Raw genomic sequence first — 13191 nt, 5'->3', positions numbered from 1 at the left:
AAACACAAAAAAAGATGGAGATCTTATTGTAGTGTTGTCTTAAATATAAATTTGTTTAAAACTCTTTAGGTCTGATTTTGTTGAGATCACATATACAGACCCTAAATCTACATCAAACTGAAAAGACAATTTCAAAATAGATTACTGTGTAGGCCTATAGCAGTTCAGTCACAGGCTTGAATAATAACAATAAAAGCTACATTAAGTAATTTCTCTTAAGTTATTTTATGCTTTAGCAGAATCTAATTAGCAAAATCATGGAGTAAACTAAATTATTGTAAAAAAAACTTGTAAAACGTATTTAAAAATAAGTTTCATTGAAATCAATTGACAGTCCTAAACATAACAATTATGGTCCGATAAACTCAGATGTGGTCACTGTTATATTTAAAAAAGAGAATCTGAACAGTCTCTCTGCTTGATATTCTCTTCACAGCCATGTTTTGGTGAGAAAACATTTCCACCCGGTAGCACTCTCCATGTCAATCTTGTGTCCTGTTCTATCCCATGATCCTTCAGCTTCTGTTTAATCTGAAGAACAAAATCAAGGTACAGACACTCTTACTTTGCCTGCATTCACAACATAACTGATAGGCTACAAAATAGGGCCTAAAAAGCATGAAACAACATACTAACAAAAGCCAAATGTTACTAGATTTCTTTAAAAAAAATTATCTGAATAAAAAAGCATGGGACAGAATAGGATACACCCAGAAATCACCTGTCGGTTTTCTACCCAATCAATTAAATTTGTGGATAATTTCAGTAGATACCCAGATAACAAGAGAGCAGGTGAAAACCATTGAATCGATGTTAAAGTTGCCGTTCTTTGGCTGTTTTTGAAGCTTTGATTGTTTTTTGGGTCTTTAAAAATGGATGTTCATGTTTCTAGTTTCAAAATACGCTTTATATTTAACTTATTTCTCTACTCACAAAACGATCAGATATTTTCTGGTTTCTACAAAGTCCCTCCTGCCGAAACGCTCTGATTGGTAAAGCCGACCCAGTCTGTCATGATTGGTTCCCAGCTTACGATGTCCCACCCACACCAAATCAGTGAGCTTCCTTCTCAGGTTGTTGTGATTGGTCGACCCCCCTCTCAGTGCACGTGTAGTCATAAGCTTTAAATAGCTTTTTATCAATAAACAGTAAATGGCGTCAGCTTCACTTCATCAGTTAAAAGCACGCGGATTGAGCATAAATGAGAAGTGTAACGGAGGTCTGCTAGTGCATGTGCAAACATCAACCTTTGTAAGAGATCACGTTTTTCCTACACTGTCAGAAAAAATGTGCCAAATTTGTACCTTTAGGGGTACAATGGTTGTCACTGGGGCAGTACCCTCAAAGGTACACATATTGTACCTTTCCACATGGATACCCAGACAGCAAGCAATCATTGAATCAATGTTAAAAAATAGCTTATTTGTGAGTGTTTATTGCGTTGAATCAATATCACTTTTGCACCTGCAATTAATGTTGAAAAAATGTTGAAATTTCAACAAATCACCATTATTGTGATCAGTGTTTGCTTTAGTTTGGATCTTGACTTATGAGTTTAATGTTAAGTTTAATTTACTATCTAACACATATGTTGTGCCAAAGAAAATTAAGATCCAGTGGGATCAGAAAATGATCATTATTTCATCACAATGAAATTCTGTAAGTTACTTTTGAGTGTCTTATGATATTAATATGTGAATGCTGAGTTATGATACTGTTTAAAAAGAATAAAGTAATTTTATGGACAATTTCCAGAATAACTGATTTTCTCTAAACTAACATATTTCTGAATCAGTTTGACATGAAGAATCGGTGTATGAATCTCAACAATGGTGACAATCAACAGAAAGAAAGCTTCATGCTACAATTCATGCTGGGTAACACCATAGTACAAAACTCATTCATGACCCCCAGCATGCATTGCAGTTGATCTGTTTATCTGAATTAGTTTGATGATTGTCACCATTGTTGAGATTCATACACCGATTCTTCATGTCGAACTGATTCAGCAATGTAACAGCTAATTAAAAATAATATATTCATCTGTTCTTTGTCCATAACACTGCTGTAAAGGTTAACTAATGCAGACAATTTGCGTTTAAATGTTGTTTGAACATAAGTGTGTGTGTAGAGAACCCCCCTGAATGATAAAAAACACCCATTTATTTTTTTTAATCCTTAATAAACCTGACATCACTTTCATTGCTGCTTCACAAACGAATGTCAGTAAAATGCTGGATTCATAAGGGGTCATGTTTTCACTTTTTAAACATATGACACATTTGTCCAACTTTATGGAGATGCAGATTTCATTTTCCAACAGGACTTGGCACCTGCACACAGTGCCAAAGCTACCAGTACCTGGTTTAAGGACCATGGTATCCCTGTTCTTAATTGGCCAGCAAACTCGCCTGACCTTAACCCCATAGAAAATCTATGGGGTATTGTGAAGAGGAAGATGCGATATGCCAGACCCAACAATGCAGAAGAGCTGAAGGCCACTATCAGAGCAACCTGGGCTCTCATAACACCTGAGCAGTGCCACAGACTGATCCACTCCATGCCACGCCGCATTGCTGCAGTAATTCAGGCAAAAGGAGCCCCAACTAAGTATTGAGTGCTGTACATGCTCATACTTTTCATGTTCATACTTTTCAGTTGGCCAAGATTTCTAAAAATTCTTTCTTTGTATTGGTCTTAAGTAATATTCTAATTTTCTGAGATACTGAATTTGGGATTTTCATTAGTTGTCAGTTATGATCATCAAATTGAAAGAAATAAACATTTGAAATATATCAGTCTGTGTGTAATGAATGAATATAATATACAAATTTCACTTTTTTAATGGAATTAGTGAAATAAATCAACTTTTTGATGATATTCTAATTATATGACCAGCACCTGTATATTAATGATAAAATAATGCAAAAAATATGGACTGGTTATGTGAACTCCATTTTGTCCTGTACTACACGAAGAACTGTATGTGTTCCAGTTTCACACACAAACAGTTTCATACTTACTGACTTCAAGATGGTCTCCATCACTGCAGGATCATTTAAATTCTGACCAGAGTTCACCTCCACTCTCACAATCTTCTGCTTTGTACCTGTTGAAACACAAGTCATTTATATATTCTTGGCTTACTTTTAAACTGTACAGCGGTTGTAATTTTCAATTTCTAAAACACAATTGTTTGTGTAATTAGTTTACTTAGATTCTTTTTGCCAACAATTGTGAATTGTTTAGGGGAGTAGCTACAAATTATTCATGAAGCGTACAAGTCAGGCAGATGAATGGTAGGGCATCTGAGCAGATCCGATCATCCATTAGAGCATCAGGACCTACAGCACCACAAGAGTTGTTCAGCCCAGTCTGGTTTGGCTGTCCAGTCATCCAGTTAAACCAGCCACTTGATTTATCTGACCAACTCCAAGTCGCCCAGTACAGGCCAACCCATGCTCTATCAAATCCTTGCATCATCAGCAAAAGCTGGTCATTTTCAGTTTGATTCCAAATGGAGACCAGGTCTGTGTATTTCAGTCGGCAGTAATTTATAGCATCATGCCAACTCAACTGGATATCAGAGATAAAAACAAACTGTGCTGTTCCATTTACTGTAATAAGATGAAAATGAAATAGTTACGTTGCAATTTATTCCCACACAGAAAAAATATTTCTTTCATTGCTGTGTTTTTTTTTTATTGTGAACACCTGTGCTTTGACAGTGAAATATAAAGCTTGACATGAGTATTGTGAAGTAACCCTGCAAGCAAGCTTGCGCTAGCACGTTACAGGCCCCCAGCAGGTTATCAGCGCAGGTCCCCCGAGAATTTGCTCACTGGCAAAACGTTGGTCCCTTAGTACTGGCCCTACACGGGCCACCCTCACCTCATCTCCAATGTTGATTTGTTGAAATGTTGATCACTTTTGCACCTGCTATTAATGTTGAAAAAATTTGACATTTCAACAATCCAGCATTACTGTGATCAGTGTTTGCTTTGGTTGAGCTCCTGACTCTTAACTCTGATTAAGTTAATTTTCTTTCAGTGCTTGTAATAGTTTTTAATAAAAACACTTACACATTGATGAAGTCTAACAAAATATATGTTTGACCCCCGTAAATTTGTGGCTGTTTGCTTCTATAATATTGGTTGTGATCAAATAAACAATCTGCTCCAAATAAAATTGAGGTTACGCTTTTTGAAAATGGTGAAAATTGTGAGTTTTGTAAAAGCACTGCGACACAGTAAACCGAAAACATGGTTACACACTTAGACATCAACACTCATCATACAAACCTCAACAATGGTGACAATCATCAAACTAATTCAGATAAACTGATCAACTGCAATGCATGCTGGGAGTCATGAATGAGTTTTGTACTATGATGTTACCCAGCATGCATTGCAGCATGAAGCGTTCTTTTGTTGATTGTCACCACTGTTGAGTTTCATACACCGATTCTTCATGTACAATGTTCATGTGTAATGTTGTTCGAAAATATTTTATTCTGTAACATTGCTTTTAATCTCTTTAAACTGTATCATAATTCAACTATCACATGTTAATAACACTTCACACTCAAAAGTAATTTAATGTACCTCATAGTGATGAAATAACTATCATTGTCTGATCCCACTGTACTTTATTTCTTTTTAGCACAACATGTGTTTTAACACACATGGAGAGTTAAAAAAAAAAGCTTAACGTTAAGAGTCAAGAGCCCAACTAAAGCAAACACTGACCACAATAATGGTTGTTTAATGAAAACATTTTTTTTCAACATTAATAGCGAGTGCAAAAGTGATCAACATTTAAACAAATCAACAGTGGAAGGTAAGTGAGAGCTGCCCGTGCAGAGCCAGTACTAAGGGGCCAACGTTCGGCCAGTGAGCAAATTCTGCAAGGGGCCCCTTAGGCTAGCCCTAAGTGGGCCCGTAAAGTGCCAGCGCAGGCTTGCTTGAAGGGAATGCAGCTTTAATTTGCAGATATATTGATGAAACAAGTGCAGCCATTATTTGCTGTAGTCTACTGCTTCCCGCAGGTTTTTAGGCTCTCTAAGACTATGATGAAAAATGCATCATCGTCTTTGAACTGCTCCGTTTTCCTCATCCACACTGACAAAAGTCTTAGAGACATAGTCTTAGAGAGCCTAAAAACCTGCGGGAATGAACGAAATGAACGAAAACACTAATGCGTTTTCGTTTGAAAATGCATATTTTTCTCACCATTTTGGACTTCCGTCCACACTGAGATGGCGTTTTTGTCAAGGAAACAGAGTTTTTTAAAAACGCTCTCCAAAGTGGATACATTTGAAAACGCCATTCTCGTGTCGCAGTGTGGATGAGGAAAACGGAGCAGTTCAAAGACGATGATGCATTTTTCATCATGCGACGTATTCATGTGACTGAGTGCTGAAGTGACGTATTCATGTGAACGAGTGCTGAAGCTTCTTACGTTTCACGCATGTGCTGTACGAACACGTCAGCGTTTTCAGACGTTTCAGTGTGGATGGCCAGCGTTTGGTAAACGCTAGTGTGGACGAAGAGCGTTTTGAAAACAAAAATTTCATATTCAAATGAAAACGCATTAGTGTGGACATAGCCTAAAGACCCATTTTCCAGGATTCTGTATTCAATGCACCTTTCCTAACGCATCAGTCATAACTTAAAACCGGTTTGTCAGTTCCGGTTACAAAGAGGGGATGCCCTAGAGCAGGGGTTCTTAACCTTTTTTGAGTGCTGGACCCCCATCATATCTCAATCCTTGCTCTCAAACCCCATTCTATTTTCTTTCCACCACAACAACATATTTCCACTAAATTAAGAGAATGAACAGAAAATTAGTAAAGTCAAAATTTGTGTACTTGTTAAAGTCCATAAACGTAGGCCCAATTTAAAATAACACGTGGCCTTTTTATTGTTTTCATATGATAATAACTCAAAACATTTTAGTTTTCTATGCGGTTCTCAACTCAAGTCCTCAAGGGCCCCTGACAGAATATTTTAGATGTCTACCTATTGAACACATGAACAAGCTAATGAGATAGTTAAGTGATGGTTGCATCAGTAATGACGAACACCTGCTGTTAACAAACACAATCGCAGAAGAAAACGTTAACAATAAGGAGTCACGTGGTGTTTAGTGGTTCCTTTAGTTGTTCTATTACCCTCGATTTATTACTTTGAGTTTTATATCAATATATTATATTCTGTTGTTGCTGCAAACGAGAGAGTGTCTGTATTGAGCGATTGACATGCTTTCTCTAATTCACCACGAAGATGTCTGCTTTGTATGTCAGACTGACTAGTTCAGTAGTTCAGACCAATGAAAGTGTTCAAGCCTCCCGCACTCACAGATTGTTGGTTAATGCTCAGTCAGTCTATCACAGCAGGACAGGGATCCCAGAATCGGGTGCGGATTAAAAGTGACTGATAGTTAATAAAAGCAACATGTAAACAACAGCAGTATTTGCAACAACAATCTATTTGCATGCGTTAGCATGTTAAAGTGTCATGAATGTGTCATAAACAGAGGTGTATAGTCCAGGGGCCAAAGAGTAAAAGTCCTGCCATATTTTTGTTTCACCCATGAACTCTGAACGCTGATTTTTAACGCCTTTAGTTGGGCTCCTGTCTCCTGTGTTAGATTTCTCTCTGTATCAATGCATGTGCTGTTGTAAAGCAGAGAGATCAGTGTTTGCTTTAGTTGGGCTCTTGACCCTTGACCCCTGTGTTAGATTTCTCTCTGTATCAATGCATGTGCTGTTGTAAAGCAGAGAGATCAGAGCTGTGCAGTGAGCAACTCTTCACTGTTTTCATATAATGAGATACTCAACTGTTTACAGACAAAATATCTTTTTTTTTTAGGCAGGTTAGGTTTTGAAACAAGCAAAGTGTTTCTCAAATAGTTACAGTAAATGAATTTTAAATCAATGTAACGCATATAAAAATTTGAGCTCCACTTTCTAGACACACACAGACGTCAAGAACCAGCATAGGAAGCTGAACAATGCTGACAATCAACAAAAAGCTTCATGTTGCAATGCATGAAAAACTCCCATCATGCACTGCAGTATGACTGATTATTGTCACCATTGTTAAGCTTCATATGATAAATGTTCATGTGTAAAAGCCTGATCAGAATTTGTTATCTCTATATTGAAGATATTTATTTAGGAGTTTTTTTTATATCCAAATGTAACTATTAAACCCAGAGAGATTTAAACCAGAAACACTCATTCACGGAAAGCATAAACTATTCTGCTCCTTTAAGATTTGATTCAGAGTTACACAAATGTTTGCTGTCAAACAATATTGTAATTGCTTAGAGGCAAATCTCTTTGAACTACTGAAAGGCTCAAGAGCCCAACTAAAGCAAACACTGAGCACAATTGTGGTGTTGTTGTTGTTGTTGTTGTTGTTGTTGTTTTCTTTCTTCCAGCTGATGTCATCCAAGGCTGTGGCTGAAGTCAGTTGTAGTTCTTGTGTTTCTCTTTTCTTCAGTGATGTTGATTGTTAACAGAAGGTGTTCATCACTAATGCTCAATCATCATTTCATTACTCACTTAATTATCTCATTCACTTTAACTCTTTGAGGACTTGGGATTTGACTTGAGACTTGAAAGGAATGACTTGGTTCCTCCTCTGGTGAAATCAGCATTCAGAGTTCATGGGTGAAACAAAAATATGGCAGGACTTTTACTCTTTGGCCCCTGGACTACCCACCTCTGGTCATAAACTTACATTATTGTAAATATGATTATATAAATACATGCTTATAACAAATAATGCTATACTTTCATTAGGAAAAATAACTTTTTACTACAAACCACAGTTAAATCATAACGTTTTTAAAATAGTACATTTAGGTTTTTAAAATGTAACGATCATTTAAGCATGATATTTGCTGTACAGCCATTTGTATTGGCATGGTAAGAAGACAAAGCACACCAAAAGATGGTTACTACCTTTACAATATTAAAACCATGGTTAATTTTCATAAGGGTCTTTACACTGTGTCCATTTCTGTACTTGTTGATCAAGAGACCTCTTTCATTTCGTTCATGAGTAAGCAGCAGCTCATTCAGTTCGTTCACAAACGAGATGACTGATCGCTCACAAAAGGGAATCAGTGGGTTCTTAAAAAACCTAAAACCTACACAGTAAAAGTCCACAATCAACAACATATATTTTCAGCCGCATGTATAGCCTTAGATAAACTTAATTTTCAACAACATACAAGTGTTAATAAGACAACAACACTAAAACTGCCGTAATATATGTGATGATGTGGAGTTCACTACATTACCCATACTGCTTGGCGTAAGAGGGTGTTACGTCATATACGGATGTTAGGTGAGAGGTGTGCCAGTAGCCGAGAGTATGTGACATGTGAGCCTAACTCAGGCTGTGTTCTAACAAAGTTATTATTTACATATAACGGTGTGAAGTTATATGACACACTGTCAGAAAAAATGTGGCAGATTTGTACCTTTAGGGGTACAATGGCTTGTCACTGGGGCAGTACCCTCAAAGGGACACATATTGTACCTTTCCACATGGATGCCCAGACAGCAAGCAACCATTGAATCAATGTTAAAAAATAGCTGATTAGTGAATGTTAATTGCATTGAATCAATATCACTTTTGCACCTGCAATTAATGTTGAAACAAATCACCATTATTGTGATCAGTGTTTGCTTTAGTTGGACTCTTGACTCTTGAGTTTAATGTGAAGGTTTCTTTACTGTCTAACACATATGTTGTGCCAAAGAAAACTAAGATCCAGTGAGATCCAAAAATGATCATTACTTCATCAAAATGAAGTTCTGTAAGTTACTTTCGAGTGTCTTATGTTTTTAATATGTGAATGTGGAGTCTCATGACACAGTTTAAAAAGATTTAAGCAGTTTTATGGACAATTTACAGAATAAATGATTTTCACAAAACTGTTACAGTTCTGAATCAGTTCGACATGAAGAATCGGTGTATGAATCTCAACAATGGTGACAATCAACAGAATGAAAGCTTCATGCTGCAATGCACGCTGGGTAGCATCATAGTACAAAACTCATTCATGACTCCCAGCATGCATTGCAGTTGATCTGATTTAGTTTGATGATTAAAAAATAGCTTGAAGAGGTCCAAGTAAATTCACTGATGTATGCTATGGGGAAAGAGGCAGAGACTATATTCGCATCATTTCGTTTCGGGAATCCGGAGGACTCGGGAAGATATGAAGAGGTAGTGTAAAAGTTTAATGGACATTTTGTGCCACGAAGGAATGTCATACATGAGCGTGCATGCTTTCATCAACGTTCACAACAGATGGGTGAAACGGTTGAAGCTTTCGTGAGAAGTTTGTACGAATTGTCAGAAAATTGTGAGTTCGGAACACAGAAGGATGAACAGATCAGAGACAGATTGGTGATCAGAATAAATGATCGTGGAGTGTCACAAAGGCTACATATGGAAAGTGATCTGACCCTGGGAAAGGCAGTGCAGATAGCAAGACAAGCGGAACTTGTTAAAACTCAAAATTCTGCAGAAACGACGTCCGCAGAAATGGCGGAATTGTACCAGAGGTCGCGCACAACAAAAAACTACAGTACCGGTAAGAAAAGAAACACAAAGACACAGCAAGGACATAGAGACAAAGAAGAAAAGATGTGTTCACGTTGTAATAAGCGTCATAGACCACGTGAATGTCCCGCTTACAATAAACAGTGTCGCAAATGCAACAAACTAGGACATTTTGCTACAGCGTGTTTTAGCAAAGCTGTTAGAGCAGTGCATGTTCAAGAAGGAGCAGAGGAAGAAAATGAGACATACTTTTTGGACAGTATCGAGAAAAGAGAATCAGAATCAAACTGGTTAGTGAGTCTTCCTGTATGTGGAAAAGCAGTGACTTTTAAAGTAGACACAGGAGCGGATATTACGATTATGTCCAATGACACATATGAGAGTCTCCCACAACAGCCGTCACTGATGAAGACTTGCATAAAGCTAAACAGTCCGGGTGGTTATGTCAAAACGCTGGGAAAATTCTAAGCAGAGACTGCAAGAAAAACTGCGTGTCATCAATTCTGGACTTACGTTGTGGATGGATGTTATGCTAACAATCTATTAAGTAGAAGTGCAGCTTGTGCCATGGGACTGGTGGCCAGAGCGGATTACATTCAAGAGGATGTGTTTGGGGAAATTGGCTGTCTGAGTTGCGTGCCAGTAAAGATTGAGCTGAAACTGGACGCACAGCCATACATTCTGACAACTCCCCGCAGGGTACCTTTTCCATTGATGAAGAAAGTTGACGAGGAACTACAGCGGATGCAAACAATGCAGATTATACGAGAGGTGACACAGCCCACTGATTGGTGTGTCCCGATGGTCCCTGTAGTTAAGAAAAACGGAAAAGTAAGAATTTGTGTAGATCTTAAACATCTCAACAAAGCTGTAAAAAGAGAAAAATGCATGCTGCCGACTTTGGAAGACATTTCTACGAAACTGGCAGGAGCCACAGTGTTTTCAACTCTCGACGCATCATCAGGTTTCTGGCAAATTCCCCTCGACTCAAACAGTTAAATGTTCACAACTTTCATCACTCCGAAAGGCAGATTTTGCTTCCAGAGGCTTCCTTTTGGGATCACATCAGCACCTGAGATCTTCCAGAGGGAGATGACAAAGCTACTGGATGGAGACGAGGGCTGTGTGGTAGTTATGGATGACGTGTTGGTATGCGGTAAAGACAAAGAGAGTCATGATAAGAATCTGGAGAAAGTAATGCAGACGATAAAAAAGTCAGGTCTAAAACTAAACAAAAACAAATGTCATTTCGGAAAGAAGGAACTTTGCTTCTTTGGACATATCATCAGAAGTGATGAGGTTAAACCTGACCCTGACAAAGTGAAAGCGATCACAGATCTACCATATCCCAAAGATGTCGCACAGCTTAGACAAGTGCTGGGAATGGTGAATTATCTCGGAAAGTTTGTGCCTAAAATGTCTACAACATTGCACCCACTAAATGAACTGTTAAAGAAAGAGTCAGCATGGGTGTGGGATGCACTACAACAACAAGCTTTCGACAACGTAAAGGCTATGCTTTCGTCAGCTCCTGTTTTAGCCTTCTACGACATTGAAAAACCTACCATTGTATCTGCAGACGCGAGTAGCTTTGGGATAGGCGCTACTTTGCTACAACAACACGGTAACATGACACTTCCTGTTGCTTTTTGTTCTAGAACACTGTCATCAGCTGAGTTGAAATATTCCCAGATCGAGAAAGAATGTCTGGCTGCAGTTTGGGCATGCGAGAGACTGTTATCTACTGGGTCTTGGTGAGTTTACACTGCAAACAGACCACAAACCGTTGGTACCTCTGATTAACACTTGTGATTTGGACAAAACTCCTGTGCGTTGTCAACGTCTACTGATGCGTTTGATGCGGTTCAACGTTAAAGCTGTATATGTACCGGGAAAATCGCTGGTAGTGGCAGATACACTGTCCAGTAATCCACTGGAAGGATTACAACTCTCTAACACAGAAGAGGCAGTACAAGATTATGTAGAAGCAGTGATAAGAACAAGACCAGTGTCTGAACCTAAGCTAAACAAAAATCGTGAGTTCACTTTAGCAGATCCTGTGATACAGAAAGTGAAGCAGTTCATAAAAGGAGGCTGGCCACATCACATGTCACAGGAATGTAAGGATTATTATACAGAACGAGCGTCACTCTCATGGGCTGAGGGATTGCTTCTAAGAGGTGACAGAATTGTAATTCCAACAGCACTACGACAAGGAATTCTTAACAAATTGCATAATGAGCACCAAGGACTAAACAAATGCAGGGAACGTGCTAAAATGTCAGTGTGGTGGCCTGGAATTGCAGCAGACCTTAATGCCAAAGTTTCACAGTGTGTTTTTTGTCAAGTGCATAAGCCCAGACAAAGAAAGGAACCTCTTTTCACAACTTCACTTCCTCCTGGTCCATGGTAAACCGTCGGAGTGGACCTGTGCGAGAATGGAGGTAAAAACTATCTAGTAGTAGTAGATTTGTATTCTAGAGACATTGAAATTGCTCATTTACATATCACTAGTAGTCGCAGCGTAATCTCCGCGCTAAAAGGAATGTTTGTGAGATGGGGAATTCCGAGAGAATTGCATTCAGATAATACTACCCAGTTCAGTAGTCTGGACTTCACAGATTTTTGTAAAACTTGGGGTGTTTATCACGTGACCAGCAGCCCTCACTACCCACAATCGAATGGTGCTGTTGAGAGAGCCGTGGGCACAGCGAAACACATTCTGCGTCAGCCAGATCCTCATTTGGCTCTTTTGAGTTACAGAGCTACTCCAATTGCAGCTACGGGAGTAAGCCCTGCACAGCTAATGCTGGGACGGCAGATTCGTACTACATTGCCTGTTCTGAAGAAAACTTTGCAACAACATCACATCAGCAGAAAACAAGAGGCAGACACACTCTGTCAGTTTAAATCTAGACTAAAGACGCATTTTTTAATCTTGCATACACTATCTTCCATAATATAAATCTTCAGGGTTTAGGCTGCATTAGTTAGATCAACCGGAACCAAAAACACAACTGATGTACTTGTTGCATCAAAGAGTACAGAACAGTACTCTACTCTCAGCCAGTCTTGTCTCATTGTTCCAAGGTTACCACAGCGAGCAGGATGCAGTTCATGGCCTGACCTGATGGTAGAGCGGAGAATGGGAATGGGGACCTGACAAGAGCTGAGATGATAGAGCTGGATAAAGAAGGACGCGGTCCCTTGACACGTCTTCACCACAAAATTTCAAATGCTATTAGATTATTAATGATTATTGGGCCTGGGTTCTCCTGAGGTTTTTTTTCTCGATTAGAGTTTTGGGTTCCTCGCCACCGTTTGCATACTGTTTTTGCACTATCTGCCTGGCCGGGGGGCTGCTTTAGAATTTTAAAGTTTTACTTAATTAATATTGCATATAGGAATTTATAGTCTGTTATATTTGACCTGTGCTTCTCTCTCCTTTATCCTAAATGTGTGCTCTCACTGAGCGTGTGGTGTGTGTGTGTGGTTTGTCGTACGTTGTGCTGTGTCGTACGTGTGGTGTGTGTGTTGTGTGTGTGTGTGTGCGTGCGCATCCGTGTGTGTGTGTGTGTCTCTATGTCTATGTGTGTTAGTACGT

General features: G+C 38.8%; 1 protein-coding gene across 1 annotated transcript in view; it reads right to left on the bottom strand.

The window, feature by feature from the left end:
• Nucleotides 1-364: 364 nt before the first annotated feature.
• LOC130550888 (macrophage mannose receptor 1-like) overlaps nt 365-13191 on the bottom strand; it is a 26979-nt gene continuing 14152 nt past the window's right edge. Inside the window, exons 4-6 of the mRNA XM_057328407.1 lie at nt 3282-3617; nt 3024-3109; nt 365-531 (exon numbers count right to left, since the gene is read on the bottom strand). Of these exons, the coding sequence (XP_057184390.1) occupies nt 388-531; nt 3024-3109; nt 3282-3617 (566 nt within the window). The 3' untranslated portion in view covers nt 365-387. The remainder of the gene's footprint in view (nt 532-3023; nt 3110-3281; nt 3618-13191) is intronic.

Source organism: Triplophysa rosa, unplaced genomic scaffold (assembly GCF_024868665.1).
Source record: "Triplophysa rosa unplaced genomic scaffold, Trosa_1v2 scaffold466, whole genome shotgun sequence".
NCBI classification, from domain to species: Eukaryota; Metazoa; Chordata; class Actinopteri; order Cypriniformes; family Nemacheilidae; genus Triplophysa; species Triplophysa rosa.
This window is presented reverse-complemented; position numbering and strand designations above follow the sequence as displayed.